Source organism: Oculina patagonica, chromosome 11 (assembly GCF_052425735.1).
Source record: "Oculina patagonica isolate OP01 chromosome 11, crgOcupat, whole genome shotgun sequence".
Taxonomy (NCBI): Eukaryota; Metazoa; Cnidaria; class Anthozoa; order Scleractinia; family Oculinidae; genus Oculina; species Oculina patagonica.
This window is the reverse complement of record NC_135768.1, coordinates 3,529,058-3,548,160: the sequence shown is the minus strand read 5'-3', so window position 1 is coordinate 3,548,160 and position 19,103 is coordinate 3,529,058. Positions and strand designations below refer to the sequence as shown.

The 19,103-nt window shown below is 40.8% G+C and overlaps 1 protein-coding gene across 2 annotated transcripts; it reads right to left on the bottom strand.

Annotated features, from left to right (window-relative positions):
* Positions 1-390: 390 nt before the first annotated feature.
* On the bottom strand, positions 391-8,469 carry LOC144630581 (uncharacterized). 2 transcript variants are annotated; one of them, XM_078488951.1, is made up of 9 exons: positions 8,215-8,469; positions 6,970-7,430; positions 6,068-6,162; positions 5,412-5,571; positions 5,175-5,238; positions 3,961-4,094; positions 2,325-2,462; positions 1,501-1,663; positions 391-734 (listed from the first exon to the last, which is right to left on the bottom strand). In XM_078488951.1, the coding sequence occupies exons 1-9, from the start codon at positions 8,447-8,449 to the stop codon at positions 460-462; spliced, it is 1,725 nt and encodes a 574-aa protein (XP_078345077.1). In that variant the 5' UTR covers positions 8,450-8,469; the 3' UTR covers positions 391-459. The 2 variants fall into 2 exon arrangements, with proteins under 2 accessions (XP_078345077.1, XP_078345078.1); XM_078488952.1 differs by having other exon boundaries at positions 391-731.
* Between the last annotated feature and the right edge of the window lie 10,634 nt (positions 8,470-19,103).

Below are 19,103 nucleotides of genomic sequence, written 5' to 3'. Positions count from 1 at the left end.
CACAGACAATCCAGTGAACCAATCAAAACTCGAAGCAAATACATGTAGCCGGCACGAAGCGTGGGAAAACGTGCGCGCGCGAGTCACGATTGGTTTTGGTTTTAGTTCTGATTGGCTGAGAAAGTGGCGCGAGATTTTTAAGCCAATCACTAAGCTAAGCAATGCAAAACCAAAGCGAACGCAATTAACTTTCGACACTCAAGTGAAAACCGCTCTATCTGCCAAGTAAAAAGTCCAGAAATGTCACTTGCCCATTGGTCAAGTTATGGATAGAATCTCTTAGCCTGGCACGAAAATCCACTAGCCCTGGGAAATCTGACAGGACTCGATGCTAGTCATTACTATGTACCCACAGTCTTGTTCTAATTCAATTTTGCAGGGAACACAGTGTGTGTCTGTTATCTAAGATAATCCTATAGCCACATATGTTACTTTGGATCAGATTTTTTTATCATTGCCTTAACATGCAGTATCATCCAGAAACAGTTTTTTATGCTTTCTTCTCCTGGTGTCTTGTTCCTCAAATTTATCTTTTTGTTTCCTTTCTTTGGGGAAACGTGATTTCCTCTCCTTCCATTGTATTTTCAGAAGCAGTTGCCACTCTTTCTTGTGTCTGGTGGTCAGTTCTGTGTACTTTGTGGACATGTTGTTGTAGAACTCTTCAAGTAACTGGCTCATTTCTTGAATGAGCTTGTCTTTTCTGACTAACATCTTCCTGGTTTCTTCATCTTCTACTGTAAAAAAATAATATTTCTTTTGGAGTAAATTCTGCATTTTCTCACAAAGTCCCTGGTGGTGGTGGAATTTATAGGTTGTCAATGACTTCTGTGTTGAGGACAAGATCAGAATTCATTGGAGAACAGTGTATTTAAGACGTAGCTTAATGAAGTCTTTAAGCCCTGGCATATCCGTTTGAGTTATTAATCTGCATACAAACTTGCAAAAGGTGTCTAAGCATAATTGCAAGTTGTAGACAAATCCACATCAATGTCAATATGCACCAACTTGTGTCATCATTTGTTTGATGACCAAAACAATGGTAAACAACAGTTTTCTATTTCCGTACGCATTGCAGGCCTATAACAAATTATGTATTTCTCCGTACTTACATGTATGTGTAAACTTTCTAAAAGTCGTTCGCTTCTCGTTTTCGGTTTGGTGTTTTTTTTTTTTCGCGCTCTGTGAGCTCGACTTGTAAGCAAGTCTAACTTATGTGTCGATTTGAGTTTGGTCAGTGAATGCAAGCCCTGGTAAAATGATCCCTGATAGATATCATCCTGTTGGATGCATTAGTGAATTGCCATTGTGATAAAGATTACATGATAGTGGTTGTGATGTTGATAGCAATATTGTTGAAAGTAATGATGATGATGATGATGAATTGATGATGATGATGATGATGATGATGATGATGGCGACAATGACGATGATGTTTGTTATTATCATAACAGCATTCTGCATGCAATAATTGATTATGCAAACAATTAAGTTTATTTATACCTCGTTTATTTCTTCTGCTCCGCTTCCAGACTTCATACATAACCCCACATAAAACTGCAGCAGCCAAAATAGCTGACAAGGCAATGACGTTAGTTTGATAGCTGCTGTCCGAACTGTCGAACATTCCTGTGGCTACTTGTTCAGCTCTTGAAGTCTCAGTATGCTAAAGTAGAAAAAAATGTACCATCAAGAAAGTTATTTCCTTTCCACATTTTTTGAACTGCAACAAGCGAAAAACGCGCGAACACAAAACAACTAAAAATCTGTCTGCATTCGCAATATAGCCCTAACTTCTTATCCTTCTCTCTGGTTTTTGCTTGTTCTGGCTGTTTTTGTTTTTTACTCTTGGTGTTTTTTGTTTGTTGTTGTTCTAATGGGTGACGTTGATATTCAGTTTTATTTTTCACGCATGCCGTCTTTCGGTCGAGAAAAAGTAGTCTGCGTATTCTTTTTTCTTCAATAAGAGGTAAGGGCAGCCTAGTCTCAGACGTTCTCCTCCTCTCTCAGGGCCTGGGAACGGTTGGCGTGCCATTCGGTGACGTCCCGAAATTAAGCGAGAAGGGAACGCCTGGGTACTGGGCTGAGGTAAGGGAACAAAAAAAAAAGTGAGTGGCGGTAAGAGCTCGAATATCGTAGCCTCCTATGTAGACTTCCATTGGGTTCGTAACGCAGTCTTTTCAATGAGCATCTTTGTAGAAGAATACGGTGATTAAAGAAATTCCCTCCCCTCTCCCCATACCTCTGCCCGAAGATGCTAATATATTGTCATCGTGCTACGGGAGCTATGAAATATCAATAACTTTAAAATAAACCGTGTATCATACCTCTAGCGTATCAGTGTAGTTATCCACTAGACTTGTCAGAAGCGATTTCTCATTCTTGAGGTAATCCAAGAAACACTGTTGTAGTCGGACGGAGTTTCCTCCTAGAACAACGCCGAATGACGATCGGTAGTCGATCAGCTGTGGAAAAAAAAAGCAACAGTTTCTCACAGTTAAATTAATTGTTGGTATTCCATGTTGTAATGAGCCTTCGATGCAAGAAACGATTAATTAGCTCCTGCCAACTTAAGTCTTCAGACATTTTTGAACAAAATTTTGTTCCTTTTTAACGGGCCATGCACAACTGTTAAGGTCAGTTTTAGTCAAAGGAGGAGAGAAACATTATAGGGGTAATAACGAACCAAAAACGTGCTCAGTTTTGAATGCGACGTCAATTAAAAGCGGATTTTTTCCCGGGGGGGGGGGACTCGCATATGAAAGTGACGGGGATGCTCGTCGTCTCGCTTAGGGGTGTAAATTTCGGATTTTTGGTCTCGCTTAGGGTGTTCCGGGCAAAACGCCCAAAACGCCAATATTTTTAGCCAAAATGGTCTCGTTTAGGGTTACACACGAAGAAATATACAAATATAAACTCCATTCTTAGTTTTTTGGTATCTTTTAGGGGTCAAGAAAAGCTTGAGCCACACCCAGATTGGTCTCTGTTAGGGGTTCTTTTCAAAATTTCCGACGAGCATCCCCGTCCGTTCCCCCCCGGGGGAATTTTTACCGTTTCCTTTTAACTTTGTATTAGGGCGCTTTTCATTTGAGTATCAAAAATAATTCGCGTTTGCTTTGGTTTTCCACTACAGTCGAAGCTCTCTTAAACGGACACTCTCGTAAGCGGACAGCTCTACTTACGGCCGCCTTGTTTGAAATCCCGTTTTACACTCCCATACAAACTCTGTATTTTTACATTCTCGAAAGCGGACATTCCCGTAAGCGGCCGCGGACACTTTCGGAGATTACGACTTAGACGTTTTCTTTGTTTTTAAGCTCCCGTAAGCGGACATCCCAAAGAAAATCCTTTTAACAACCTCTGTATCTTGCTTTTATCAATAAACTTTACACCGCCGTTCGTCACAATGATTTTACAGTAATTACAGTACTATATTTCAGTGTTTGTTTTGTCGTCATCCACGTCCGTCCGGTTATTGTTAGCTGGGCAAGCTCCCGTAAGCGGCCATCTATCCCCTACACCTCTAGTGGCCGCTTGCGAATACCATTCTCATAAGCGGCCAGCTCCAGTTACGGACACTTTTTTGCGTCCCGAGGGTGTCCGCTTACGAGAGCTTCGACTGTACTGCACTGGGGATTGGTTTTAAAAACTCGCGCCACACTTTCTCAACCAATCCGTAGAAGTAAAACCTAAAGCAAAACCGATCATGACTCACTTGCACAGATTTTCCCGCGCTTCGTGCTGGATGCCTGTGTTTGCTTGAATTTTTGATTAGCTCAAAGGATCGTCTATGTCCATGTGATTGGCTAAATTGGTTAATTTGGTTTTGGTTTTACAACACTCAATCGAAAATCGCTCTTTTACTAATTCTTGTCATTTTACTGTTTATAAATCAGGTGAAATCAGTTTCTAAATATTAAACTGACGTCGCCAAAATACACTACATTTGTAATGTGGTTTTACCTCGTGAATTCTAAAGAACTCGTGATGAAACAAATCGTGCCTTGCTGCCACTACGTATGTGTCAATTAAGGCACCTTTCACCTCCCCTGAAAGTAGATCTTCTTTTATTTCCGCAAGACGAGTATAGTTGCGGGCTGTTGAAGAAACAGTGATAATGCTCATGATTAATTATGAGCTGAAATATTGAGTTTTCGTACTTTGGGTACATGGTAACCTTCTTTCGGGGCAAACTAACTTAGAACAAGCGGGTTTAAAAGTGTCTGCTTTCCAATGCAGTCCCCAGTTGTTTGTTTTGTTTTGTTTGCTTGTTTGTTTTTTGTTTTCTTCCAAACGAAAGCTTAAGTTCTCCAGCATGTTTACTTAAAGTGAGTTGCCATAATAGGAGGCTATGTATTCGGGATATTCGTGGAGCCCCTTTGAGCTTTAATATTTTCTTTAGACTCTTTAGCTTCGTTTGTTTGTTGTCCCATTGTAGACCATGTTATGCTACCCTTGAGAATTGTTTCTTTCAAATGCGCACAAATTCACGTGGAAATGAACGAATAATTTCCAGAAAGACAAAGGAACAATTCTCTGGAGGGCATCAGCTAAAGAGGTCTATTATCACCCAACCTTTATGTGACAAGGTATAAGAAAAATTCAAATTTTTATTTCTATTTTAATTACGCGAAATTTCACTCGTTAGTAAATGTACGCATAGTCACTTCCAGGGTACTGTAGTGCTAATTTGGAACTGGAGCCCATGACCCTTTTTTTTTAGTGACGCTAACTAGAGGGTCTGGATGAGGGTGCTGGAGTCTCAGTTATAGTTTCTCAGCTAGAGCGGTTTTCACTTGAGTGTCAAAAGTAAATTGCGTTTGCTTTGGTTTTGCATTACTACGCTTAGTGATTGGCTTAAAAATTTCGCGCCACTTTCTCAGCCAATCAGGAGTAAAACCAAAACCAATCGTGACTTGCTCGCGCACGTTTTCCCGCGCTTCGTGCCAGCTCCATGTATTTGCTTCGAGTTTTGATTGGTTCACTGGATTGTCTGTGTCTTTTGTGATTGGCTAGAGTAATTACTTTGGTTTTGGTTTTACGACACTCAATTGAAAACTGCTCTATCAGTAGATTTTGCAAATTTCAGTCCTCAGCTATCAGTCAAAAATCAGTTAAACGCCATCCAGGCTCTTTAACTTGGGCCAGACATTCGTTGATTAGCAACTATTACCAACCGTTAACTTTTGCATTTCTCCTCACTGCAAGATAGTACTCGGGTGAATCGTACAAAGCAGCAACCTGAAATTGAAATATTGCCAATATGATCACAATTTTGAATGTGCTTTTCCAACATTTGCAGTGTTATGGTTTTTCCGCAGTTTTTGTTATAATACTCTTAAAAAACTAATTACTGGCTAATTATCGTCATCATCATTATCATTATCAGCAGCAGCAGCATTAGTATTTCATACCTTCATTCCGTACAATTTCAAGTTACTGTCATCCAAACTGAGCACGGTCAGTCCGGATATCAAACAACTGGTCAGGATTGGAAACACTATGCACCCAGTAAGCATCCAAACCATGGCCAGACATTTGGCAAGGAACGAGCGAGGCGTCCTGTCCCCGTATCTACAAACCACAACGAACAACTTGTTATGAGTCGTTTTTTGTGAGCAACATATTATAAGCAATATTAAAATGATGTCGTGAAACCAAAACCAAAGAAATCACTCTGACCAATCACAAAGGACGTATAGAATCCAGTGAACCAATCAAAACTCGAAGAGGATACATGTAGCCGGCGCGAAGAGCAGGGAAACGTGCGCGAGCGAATCTCCAATGGTTTTGGTTTTACTTCTGATCGTTCGAGGAAGTAGTAAACCAATCACTAAGCGCAGTAATACAAGACTTCAACAAACACGAATTACGTTCGACAGTCATGGTGAAAATTGCCCTAATCAAGACTTATATATATTATAACAAAATTCTCCAACTTTCTTCATAAGAAGGTCTAATTTGAGCACTCATAGGGGACGTTTTAAAAAGGCGTTATGCCCAAGTCACCTAAAACCTCACTTAGTTTTTTAGTTAATTTAAAAAAATTCAATTTTTACACACGTCTTACCCTACTGTTGAAGTTGTGATAAACGACCACCATATTCCTTCCCACAGTCCTCGTGGAAACGTTCGTGAAACTTCGCCTGGATTTTCCGAGCAGTCCTGTAAAAACATTAACACGTAACTTTACATTATAGGAGTGGGTCTTACACCCGCTTTCAGTGTTACGTGCATAGCAGCTTTCTATTGACATCCATCTTTCGACGTGCTAAACAAACAAGGCGGATCGAAATCCGCCAATCACTGCCCACTAGCACGACCTTCTGAACTTGTGGGCTCATTTGCATGAAACCAACACCGGTATGCATCGGTTTTGATTGGCTCATTTCAAACAGCGCGTCCAAAAACGATGTCGAAAGGTGGATGTAGAAAGATAGCTGTGCATGTAACACTGAAAGCGGGTGTAAAGTGAAAAAAGGGGTAATGGTTAGCTATGACGGATGGACAAGATCGAAAAGGATTAGAAACTCAGTACTTGATTTCTTTTGACATAAACGTGGTTTCCAACGTCCATAGCTAGCACATGTACACAGAGTCATTTTCGCTTGCTGCATTAAGCGTTCATAATCAGGCCAGGCCGCTAGAACGACTCTATGACGTTTAGGTCAATTGTACTTGTATAAATATGCTTTTTAGCGCGGTTTTCGTCTTAGTGTGGAAAGTAATTCGCTTTTGTTTTGGTTTTGCATTACTACACTTAAAACTCGCGCCACTTTTTAGTCCAATCAGAAGTAGAACCAAAAACAATCGTGGCTCGCTATCGCAACCTTTCCTGCGCTTAGCGCCAGGTACAAGAATCTTGATTAGTTCAGACTGCCAGTGTCTTTTGTGATTGGCCGCGATAGTGATTACTTTGGTTTAAATTTTACGGCACTCAGTTGAAAACTGCTCTTTCCCTGTGTCACTCACCAAGATCCAATATAAAATCCCAGACAACAACACAAATACAACAATGACAACAGCGAGTGGCCAACTTTTAACCAACGCGTTTGTTATCGGCGCGTCCAAGCTATCGTATCTGACAATGAACGCCGCCCCAGGGGACTCCACCACGGGGACATACTTGTACGTTCCTAAATACGTCCGCTGATCAGAATAACCGTGCACGGGAAAATTCAGATCCGTCAAATGAGTAATGACCTCTACCATATCGTGTTTTGTATCCTTTTTGGACAAGTTATGGTTTCCATCGAAGCTGTAGTCTACGAAAAATTTCCCGTGCCCATTATGACAATCTCCGCAGCAGTGTTGAACCATCTTGTCGAGAAGGACCATGAAAATACCGCTCATGTTATTGGTGGGAGAGCTGATGACGTAAGGAGGGTAGAACCAGTAGTTTGTGGTCAGTCGTTTTTCACAGTGACATGTCTCTGAAAGAAAAAGAAACATTTTAAGATAATTTTATTAAAAAAGGAAAGAACATTTTGGTAAGGTAATATCGCCTGCCCCGCCGGAGCTCTCCCGGTTTCCGTAGCATGAAGCCCTGGCCAGGGCTCGAACCAGGACCGCTCAAAGTCCAGCGTTCTGACCATTTGGCCACCGCGCCTCCCGCAAGTACATTTGAGTGGGAAGGGTATTATTTCCAATTTATACTCCTTGAGGGTCTTTCCGCCATCTTGGGTCAAGGGTCTTTCCGCCATCTTGAAAAAACCTTGGGACGAGATTGAAAACAACTCGGACTCCTCGCCTTCCGCAAGGAGGGTAATACGAACCAAAAATGTGGTCTAGTAACAAGTCTATTGATGAAGATAAATTGTTCAACAATGACACGAGCATGGGACAAAGAAAAAATCTGAGTCCCCGACGGGAATCGAACCCATGGCCTCACAGATACCGGTAGGGCGCTTTAACCAACTGAGCTACGAGAGACTCGTGATGAGCTGGGCCATTTACTAGATTGATATGTGACACGCGTCCTGCATACTGCTAGGATCAGCAATGTCGAAATCATCAAATGTGTAGTAAATAGAGCGCTCAACCAGTAATCTGGGAGGCCATGGGTTCGTTTCCCGTCGGGGACTCAGATTTTTTTTCTTTGTCCCTGGCCTGTTGAACAATTTATCTTCTTTATTTATCACCGAGTTTAAAATTTACCATCTTTATTTTTTTAGTCTATTGATGTAGATGATTGTGAAAATTTGAAAGATGTTTTACCTTCATACGCGACCTTACTAAACACGCCTTCTCCACGCCTTGTAAGTCCCGCCACTTTGATCTCATAAGTTGTAAAACTCTGCAGATCGTCTAAAATCAAAGAGGTCGTGTCCGCTCCAACCCTTTTTTTCTTAATGTCCTTGTCTACAACATTTTCCCCGCCAACCTTCACGGCCTGGTATGATACCACATAACCTGTTAGGACCCCATTGACTTCCTCATCAGGGATCCCCATCCACTGGATGAATAACTGGTTTGTACTGGTTTTACCCAGGCTTGTTACATTTGAAGGGGGAGCACTGGGGACTGAATAACGACAAGAACTGTTATCAAATATCATATTATAACAATAAGGGAGAAGGGTGATTTAGACAGATAATGAATGATGAGCTTGAAAAATTGAGGCGAAATCTCCTGGGATACTCGTCGGAAACTTTCAATTAAGCCCTTTAAAGGAACCAACCTGGGTGCGACGAGCATTTTTGAGCCATAAAAGATATGATTTTTTTAAGCCTGGTCGGTCTAGCACGCCAACACAGTATTATTTACACAGTATTTATTTATTTCTTCACGTGCAACTCTAGGCCAGACCATGAATGCTTAAAATATTGGTATTCTGTCCTGAAAATCTTCAGTGAGACCAAAATTCGTAATGATTTAAACCCGTAAACGAGACGACTATCAACCCCGTCCCTTTCATATGGGAGTTCCCTCCCCTGGGGCTACTCAGACACTGAGCAAGATCTAACAGTTTGTCAAGACGCATTCCTACACTTTCCTGTATCGAGAGTAGCCTCTTCCAAAGGCAACTCAGGCAACTCATTCTCATTGGGTTTTCATCCCCATTTTCCTCACGGATGGCATCCTGGTTCCCAGATCCCATAAGAGTTGCCTGTGGAGGATGTCTGTTCAAGACATTAAGAGTGTTGCCTTTGGCTCGATCTCTCGATCTCAGCGCTTGATCTTGTGTCCTACGTTGAAGAGCGTGTTAACGTAGTAATTGAACTATGCGAATAATTTTCAAATAAGGAACTTGCGGTAGATATGTAAACGCCCAAAAGGAAACGCAAAATAGTATGATTGAATAGCTTTAATTAAGTAGTTTAGTTTTACCCGAGATCTGTGTTGGGCACGTTCACCGTAATTTACTGCTCACCCGTTGCCTGATCTATGACTGTCCCGAACAAGAAAAGTTAAGAAAACTCGCCATAGAAGTAAGTTTAAATGTTGTTTTATAATATTGTCAATCAATTCAGTTTTGTTAGTTTTATATAGATTTTATGAGCTTTTGAATGTTACGTCGGATTGACCGCATGGCATAATGAATGTTAAAGCCTTTATATGTTATTCCCGCTTCGCTCGTTTTTACTGTTTCGTTTTTCTTATTAGTTAATTTAGTTAAGTCGAATATATTGTGCATTTTAATTTCAGATCGAATAAAATATCAAGTATCAGTTATACGATTTGCGAGTATTCTTCAGTAGTGGATTATCGTCGTTTTCTTGCGAAACAGAGCGTAATGACGTTGGGGAGTGTTCATGTTGAAAGAGAGTACAGATTTTTGGGTTCATACTCAGAACTGAAAAAGAGGACCACGTGGGAGATCCCACCCGATGTTGCCAGGAATGCTCCTAGGGTATACGTACCACTATCGAGTGTAGTGACGGTTACAGGAAGTGACGCGGGTCCATCGCCATGGTCATTAAACGCTTTGACTTCCGCTTGATATAAAGTATTCGGCTTCAGTCCAGATAAAAAGCACGATCTCTTGTTGCTTCCATACACAGTCATGACTTCCGGTGTACCTCCAACAGGCCTGTAGAGAACCTTAAAGCCCTGGTAAAACACGTCATCCTGGGGATTGTATGTAAACGACCATGCCAGCAAGACTGAGTCCGATAGCACCAACACAGCGTAAAGGTTTTTTGGAGTTTGCCAAGAAACTGCAAGAATAATCGTACAAAAAAGGTTGGAAACTGCTTATTCATCTAGCTTGCCAGTACAGCCGCCCGCTTCTTATATCCCAAACGCTTTTACTGTGTTTCTTCTATACCTATTAGTTTGGTTACGTTTTTCTAAGTTTTCACTCCTTTTTCGGCTTATTGTCTCTGTTGTCTGTGACTATGGGGAGTTGCCAATCGCCTCCCTAAGGTTTTCGACTTACCAGACATTTAACCTCGTTTTTTTAAAAGAGAACGAGAACGAGGCTTATTGATTCTTTTGCGCAAAATCCGTATTGTGATGTTTGTAACAAGAGAGAATGAATTATGAATTATGAATTCAACTTTTAATTCAAAGTGAAATAACTAATGACTAAAAGGCAGATTGAAGACTTATGATCATTTAATGGACAGCTCGACGTTATATTTCGAACGAAAACAACAGGAAACCACTGCAAATATCATTTTCTCTCACTTTTCTCTTTCGTCGTAAGCCATACAGAGTTAGAGGGAAGGCTGTCTTTGCCGTTAGTAGTTAAAACCATTACTTCCACTTTGTACGTGGTGCGTGGAGTCAGGTTTTTCAGTAACGCCGAAGTGACGTTCGCATCCGGGATCTCTAGCTGCAGTTGATTTGTGTCATCAGTTGAATACGTCATTCGGTAACCAGTGACGAAACCAACTGTCGCGCACACTCCTTCGTAAACCCATTCAACCGATGCGTTGATGGCTGTGACGTCACGCACAGTTAGCTGCTTCGGAGGCTGACAGGGAGCTAGGAATAATGGATACATTGTGTCAATTTACACACTTATGTCCAGGATTGAACGCAAGTATTGTTTCATGAGTACTTCATGTTCGTCTGTGTTATTTGACATTTCCATATTACTTTATATTTGACAGATTTTGGTGTGTTTTGGTGAATTTTTATAAATGAGGACACTTTGTGATTCCTGTCATGAGGAACATGAATCTCACATAGCATTTAATCCTAGACATATCTGCAAATTTCCAATGCATAAGCAGCGTATAAACCTTAACTTTCCAGGGACGGCGTTAACTTTTGGCTTTAAAGCGAAAGTTTTCGACAAAATTGAAAGGTTTGCAGTGGAGAAGTTTGGAGCTGTTTTGGTGGGAACTGCGCACGCGCGCGGCGTTTGACCGCTGTGTGACTCACCGTACTGTTACTTGTCACGCCTTGGTTTCAATTGTCTTTCACTGCAAATGTTTGCTTCATGTGAATATTAAAATTGGAATGAAACTCGTTGTAGGGATTATTTTAATATACCTCCGTCGTCTACCAAAGCACACTTCTTGTCTGACTCGGGTCCAGTTCCTTTCCTGCTAAATGCTGCTACAGTGACGCAATAAGTATGATACAAGGTCAGATTGGACAGCGTTACGTTAAAATTACAAGCACAGCTGGCGACCAGGGTTTCTTTGCCATATTCGTGGAATAATCTAATCTGATAACCCACTACTTCGCTGACCACGTGATTGGCAGGGACACGTGACCAGGTTATTTTTAGGTCTGATTGGTTCGTTGTTCGAACGGACACGTTTGCCGGTGGAGAGCTGGGAACTGAAGATAGAAGATAATTAATATCATGAGGGAAATGCAAATGCACCAACATTTAAGATTTACTGCGGAGGGCTAATCCTTTGGTAGAGCAAAACAGGGGATAGTGTTTTGGGTGCGTGATTTTTCGGAAGACTGAACAGCATAGTTTTTTATTCTTCAACAAATCGCATTTTTACAACGTTATCAGATAAACCCAATGGTCATGCAGTGTAGTTAACAATTATCCTGGAAAATTGCGCGTAATATCGCCTGATACTTTACCGAGAAGGCCGTAGGCCGAGTTGGCTAAAATCAGACGATATTCCGCAAGATTTCCCAGGATAATTGTTAACTACATTGCATCTGACTCGTCCCCAGTCGTCTTTTGAGCCCGTCTTGAGTCGACTGCTGAGTACGGAGGGAATCCCACCATCCTTCGCGTCTTGCAATTTTCGCATAAGAGACGACTGGGGACGAGTCAGACACTGTATGACCATTGGGTTTAATTATTCAACAAATTGTCAACAAAATACATTTTGCAGCTTGAAAAAATTGGGGTTGTGCTGCATTTCCAAGATTTCGAACGAATCTTGATAACTTACGTATATCGCAGGATATCTGTCATGTACGGATGACAGATAACAATCACATTTTGAACATATCTGGGCAGCGCACGCATTTGTTGAATAATAATGCAAGATGTTGAACGAATTTTCTGGAGTGCACTTTCAAATATGACAAAGTAAGTATATCGCAGGATAACGGTTATGTACGGATGACAGATAACAAGGCTTCCTGACGATATATATGGTGACAATTTATTGAATAATAATGTTAAATCTTTTTTATCTGTTATTGCTTTAGAACAGTGGTTGTTTTCGTAATATTCTTTATGTAACTATAAATAACAACTGGTTTACCGTCTTCGTCGGTTCTACTCAGGACTGTGCCGTTTACACCAAGTCCTTTTCTCGTAAATCCTGCTACAGAAATGAGATATATACTGTACTTCTTCAGTCCGTGGAATTCAACAGATTCGTTGCTGGTTGCAAGAGTTTGTTCTGGTCTTGCACTCCCCAACAAGAAGCAGTCAACTTGGTATCCTAACAGAACTCCGTTGGTAAAGTTTTTAGGTATGGGCCTCCAGTGTACCGATATGGATGTGGAGCTCGTGTTGTAAGCTGTTGTTATTCTCGGAGCTGCGCCGGGAACTGCAGAGGAAAAATCAATTTAAAAAAAAAAAAAACCGTCTGCAATTCGTGTTAAACGAAGTTGTCTGTCATGCATTCCTTGTAATAGAAGTAAAGCTACAATTACAGCAATGAGCCAAAACGTGTGGCCGTTATTATTATTGACATTATTTCGTGCAGATTTAATCCAATCAGAAAACAACTGGAAGCTGTCCTTGGCTTCTGATTGGATAATGACTACACAAACGAATGTCAGTTGTCACACTTTTGGATTCTTTGTTGTAATAGATGAAGTTAATATTGGGTTACGTCCGCTCTGCAATGTGATCTTCTGAGTATGTAGCCTGCGAGCAGGCTCTCCATTTGTGAGCAACGTGTATATTGAACTCTTCGAGCGCCGAAGGCGCGATCCCGCGAGTGCCGAAGGCGCGAGTGCGTGGGCGAAGCGGGCCCGCAGGCGAAGCGGGCCCGCAGGCGAAGCGGGCCCGCAGGCGAAGCTTCGCTCGCCGACTCGCGCCTTCGCCTTCGGCACTCGCGGGATCGCGCCTTCGACGCTCGAGCGAGCAGTTCAATATTCACGTTGCCCCCAAATAGAGAGCCTGCTCGCAGGCTACTGAGTATGTAAAAGAAATTGAATATTAAGTACCAACTGATTAGTAATTCACAAAACGAGGATTGTCTGTTCTACTGAATTTAGTAGAAGACAGAGGAATTTTAAAAACTGTTTAGGTGTAAAACGCATCAGATTTTGTCTACTGATGTGGGACGATTGTGCAATGTTCAAGCAAACTTCGCTAGTAAAGTGCGCGCCTATTTTTTTTTAGTTACAATACCCTTCTTTGTAGTTGCTTCCCATTTTGTCTTTTTATTTTATAGGCTGTAGAGGGATAATATTTAGTACGACTTTAATTTGCAGTACTATGCACGTGTACCCATTGCTGACCTATTTTTAATTCCTTTACCAAAGGAGCATACAACTGCATACCTCCCTCATCTGTGGAAATTTTTGCTTGGCCTTTAATCACTTTCTCCGTCATGAGCGCTGATACTTGCACCACATAGACTGTAAAAGGCTTTAAACTATCGATCAACAGACTGTTCGTTGTCTTGGAGACGTTCTTCTCAACTGCGGTTCCTTCACCTCTTTTCTCGGCCCAGTACCTCACAGCATAGCCTTGAATTTCGAGTGATATTGGGTTCCAGTAAACTTTTATTGCTTCAGCACTAACGTTGTTACCAGTAACGTTAAGATGTGTTTCTGTATGAGAAAAACAAAACAAAAACAAAAAATATATTTAGAACAAAAAAGAAACTGAATATGATTTTGTTTCAAAAGGTTTATAAAGAAATCCTTAAAAGGTTATTTCATCCTTCATTTACAATGCTACAAAATAAGAAAATACAAAGAAATTATAATTAAAACTAGTGGTAACCACAGGTTAAAAAGTGCGGGCCTTGACGCACATAGACAAGGTACTGGAAGGCAGTGCCGATAAATTAATGACTGAAATGATAAACTGGACAAAAGACAATTATTCTGAGTAATGCGTCACGCAAGGATTTTTGCGGTGCAGTGTGAATTGAGATCCCGGGGTGGGTACTTGACCAAAGGTTAGGTATAGGGGTGCCGCTGGGGCTTTGAAACCCTGACCCTGTTTAGGACAATAAAAACTTAAAATACCTACCCTGTGTAGGACAACACCCCCTATTTTAAGACCCTATTTAGGACAAAGGACAACATCAACAATCATTTAATACGCTTTATTGTGATTGCGTTCCGTACGCGAAGTTTGACACATTGAAATGCGAAAACACCAATCCCACCAAATGAAATAATGCTTTTTATTGAAGCGAAAGCGAAAACAATGTAAATACATGGACGACAGTCTTGCCTCCATACCATGTCTAGGACAGCTTCAGACCCTGTTTAGGACAGAGGTGCTTGAAATTATATACCCTGTTCAGGGCCGGAGGAGTCAAAAACCATACCCTATCCAGCGGCACGTCCCCGTATAGGCCATATAGGGAAGTGCCCCCCCCCCCCCCCCGATTGAGATGTGATGTTTCTCAGTCATAAACTCGCTATGTTGTAAGTGTTACAACGAAGTTTTCGACAATAACCGTTGTTGGAATCATTCGCTTTCCCGTAATTTATCTGTGTCGATAAATAAATGATAAAATGGGCAAAAGACAATTATTCCGAGTAACGGGAATGCGTGTTTATAATTTTGCTTATTGCCGCGAACCGATCAAAGTTTATCTTTTTGATTGTCGATTTGGGAATTGTAATCGAGCACGCGGTGTGAACTGATCGGGATGTGAATTTTTCTCAGTCGGTAAACTCGCTATGTTGTCAGTGTTATAACGAATTTCTCGACAATAAGCAACACATAACGCCTTCCATGTGACAGAAGGTTTAGATCTTATGTGACATGCTGTTGATAAAACTTATTTTTCGCATTCGTTCTTGGAGAACAGATTTTTCTCTTCCGGTGTTACGACAAACTGTCGTGATTGACACATTTTCGCATTCCGATCGTGCTTAGTGGAAGAACAAAAATTTTCAACTTCCGCTTCTCTATTCGGTTTATAAACGTGGCGCGCACGCGTAAAACGCAATCCGCTGGTCACTGTCAAGATTAGGGTTGCGGGCCTCTCTTGGGCCCGCAAAAATTATCCTTAACTCTAGCCTAAGAAGTTGAATCCTAGCTAGCTTCGAATTTTAAAACACGCTAGCTTCCAGAAGACTGGCTCAGAAACTTAATTCCTCTTTTAAACGCTTTGTTTGTTTATGCTGTGATAAATTACAGTGCTGTGATATATTACCTTGCTGTAATAAATTATCTTGGGTTCGGACAAGAACATCATTGCTACAATTTGTGGTAACTCCATTGTACACAGTAGCCACGCATATCTTGTATTCAGATGACATCTTCAGCTCTGAGATAACGTATGGACTGGCGTTTACTGTGACGTTCTGCTTCTTTCCGTTTGGAACCTCTATCCACTGAACAAGATAACGCAGGCTCGCATTTATGTCCTCCAGAAGTACTGGGCTCCATTTCACTATCGCGGTTGTAGGACTTATTGAATGTGCTGTAACATTTTTTGGATATAAGAGTGCTGAAAATAAAGATAACAGTATTTAAGAAGCAAAGAACTCTACCTATATAACGAGAAAATATTTTCTAAATTTTACAGTAATTCCTTTACGGGACATTGATTTTTGAGGCTACACAACAACTTGGTAACTCTTTGAGCTGTTTTACTTCCCTTCATTAGTCTGTTAAGTCACAGGTTTTTTGTCAGAATGCTGCTATGCTATTTGATATTTTCTGTCATGGAAATAAAAAGACAGAAATGCGTGAATGTGAATTTAAAAAAAAATTGAAGTGGTGCTATTAGTCACCATTCCAGGTTACGGACTCACCGTCAGTCTGTAAACTGATACTCTTGTGTACTAAATTATACACTTGGGTGAAGAGGGGAACTGTGAGAGAAAAGTGTCTTGCCCAAGAACACAACGCAGTGACCCCGCCAGTGCTAGAACCCAGACCTCTCGTTCCGAAATCCAACACAATAACCACTATGCCACCGCGCCTTCCACCACCTGGTTATCAAACACTTACGCCTTTTTTGTGTCACGACTATGACTCTTTCACTATAATTTCCATCTTTAATGGTGAACGCCAACACTTGTACTGCGTACTTTGTTTGAGGCTTCAAACCAGTAAACTCAACCTGCTGTGTGGTACTGTTGACGGTTTTTACCATCCAATCAGCAACGTTCAACTGCGCATGCCTTCTGAAACGAACTTTGTAACCGCGTAATTTGCCATGAATGAATTGTGGGTCAACTGGGATCCAGCTCACTTTAATAACTCCCGTCCCTTTTACAACAGCGGTTACGTTTGCAGGAGGGCGGCTTGGAGCTAGAAAAAACAAAAATTATTATTTGCAAAGAGTAATTTTTGTGGTTTTCATTGTATTTTCATTTTACTTTAGTGTTGAAATACATAAACACAAGCTGTGAAAAGAAAATTATCTGAAATAAATCTAAATAAACGCTTTAAAAGTGTCACAATGCTGCTTACACGGTATTTTCAACAGTCTCCTGATAATAATTCTGTTTACGAAACCAAGTTAAAAATTAATGAAAGTCAATTACACCCGCTTTCAGTGTTACGTGCATAGTGGCTTTCTATCGATATCCATCTTTCAACGTGCTTAACAAACAAGACGGATCGAAATCCGTCAATCACAGCCCACTAGCATTCTTCTGAACTTTGTCGGCTCATTTGCATGAAACCAACACCGGTATGCATCGGTTTTAATTGGCTCATTTCAAACAGCAGGTCGAAAGGATGCCAAAAGACGATGTCGAAAGACTGATGAAGAAAGAAAGCTATGTACGTAACATTGAAAGCGGATGTAAGTTCTAAAGAATGAATATTGTTAACCAAAAGAACATACCTCCTTCATCCGTGGAAATCTTAGCTTGGCCTTTGATCACGTGACCAGTGACAAGAGCTGTAACTTGCACCACATAAACCGTAAAAACCTTTAAATTGTCAATCTCCATACTGGTCGTTGTCTTGGAGACAGTCAACTCCACTGCAGACCCCTCGCCCTCTTTCTCGGCCCAGTACCTCACGCTGTAGCCCTGAATGTCGTCTAGGGATACTGGGTTCCAGTAAACTTTTATTTTTATGGCACTTACGTTGTGGCCACTGACGTTCAGACTTTGCTCTTTATGAATCAGAAGAAAAAAATCAATTGAGTTAAAGAAGCTTTGTCGCGGATGTTAACCAGATTTATATATAAGGTCATATAAGAATATGGCTGTCAAATTGAGTGAAACATAAAAATAATCATTTAAAACAGTCAAGGAACATTTCAATAACACAGCAAATACAAATGAAGATACTGGTGGACACAAATTTAAGAAGACTAAAACGGTTTGCGATATAGGTTTCTTAAGTAACTGTTTGGCTGAACGGTTTTTAAAGTTAATCTCGTTTCAAGTTTGTAACATTTAATTCATGATTCCGGTAGACATATTTGTTTGTAATGAAGCAAAGGATTTTATTTACGTCCAAAGAATAGAAGTGATTCCTCCGCAAGTATAAAGTTTGATGGCGAGTATTTGGCAAACTAAATAAAATAAAACCGGCAAACTCAGCATTGACGACACAGTCCCTTTAATCTGTATGTTCTAAGGTCGTCAATCAAGATCGTATCTATTCTGTTGTTCTCGAGTTACAGTTAAATCCCGATAACTCGAACCCACAATAACTCGAATCTCCCGCTAAACCGAACTTTTTTCCATTATCCTCGAGGTCATTTTCTTACTAATTTTACCCTCGCTAACTCGATCCCCCGATAACTCGAACCTAATTCAATTTCCCTTGAAGGTTCGAGTTATCAGGATTCAACTGTATTTCAGATTATGGGAATTGTAGACAAAGGTCAAAAACAATATCGCTGTTACCCGGGCCACGTTGGCTATTTGCTCCGTTATAGGAAACGAGGGTTAAACAGAAAAGACAAACCTTGCGATTTCCCCCCAAAACACCAATGTGTACCCCTAATGGTAGAGTTAAAGCAGCATCCTTTGCTTTCACATTCTTGTGCAGTTATTTCTCCATAGCCACAATCTCGACGATCGTCAGGAGCTACAGAGCAGGTATCTGTTAACAGAACCATAAAAAAATTTATTAAAAAACTACCAGTGGCATGTTGCAATTCTTGTTTTTTTCCTATTACATGATTATGATTGTTATAAGTTTCGTTTTAGTTAAGTTTTACGTTTTTGCAATACTGTATGTACTTCTAGTCATGCAAATAAAGCTTGTTGTTTGATTGGTAAAATGGTTGAGCTGAGTAGCTTCTTATTGTTTAATGTTTTACAAAGTCTTCTGCCATACTGCTCTGAACTTTCATGAACACTATAGCTATTCAAGGTAGAAGTATAGCGTCTCTTAAAGCCCTTTTTCAAAAAGCATACCGCGACAACGCATCTATCTGGTATATTTATACCGTCAATATCTCCTCGCGATTACAGAAGAAATGCTGACTTCAACTGGCGGCAAGATTTCGCGGTTCCTGATTTGACGTCACAGCCCGTTCTGGAACCCAGACTCTTTCTTGTCTTGACTCCCGGTCAACCAGTCTTTGGGCGTGGCCGAAGCGGGAACT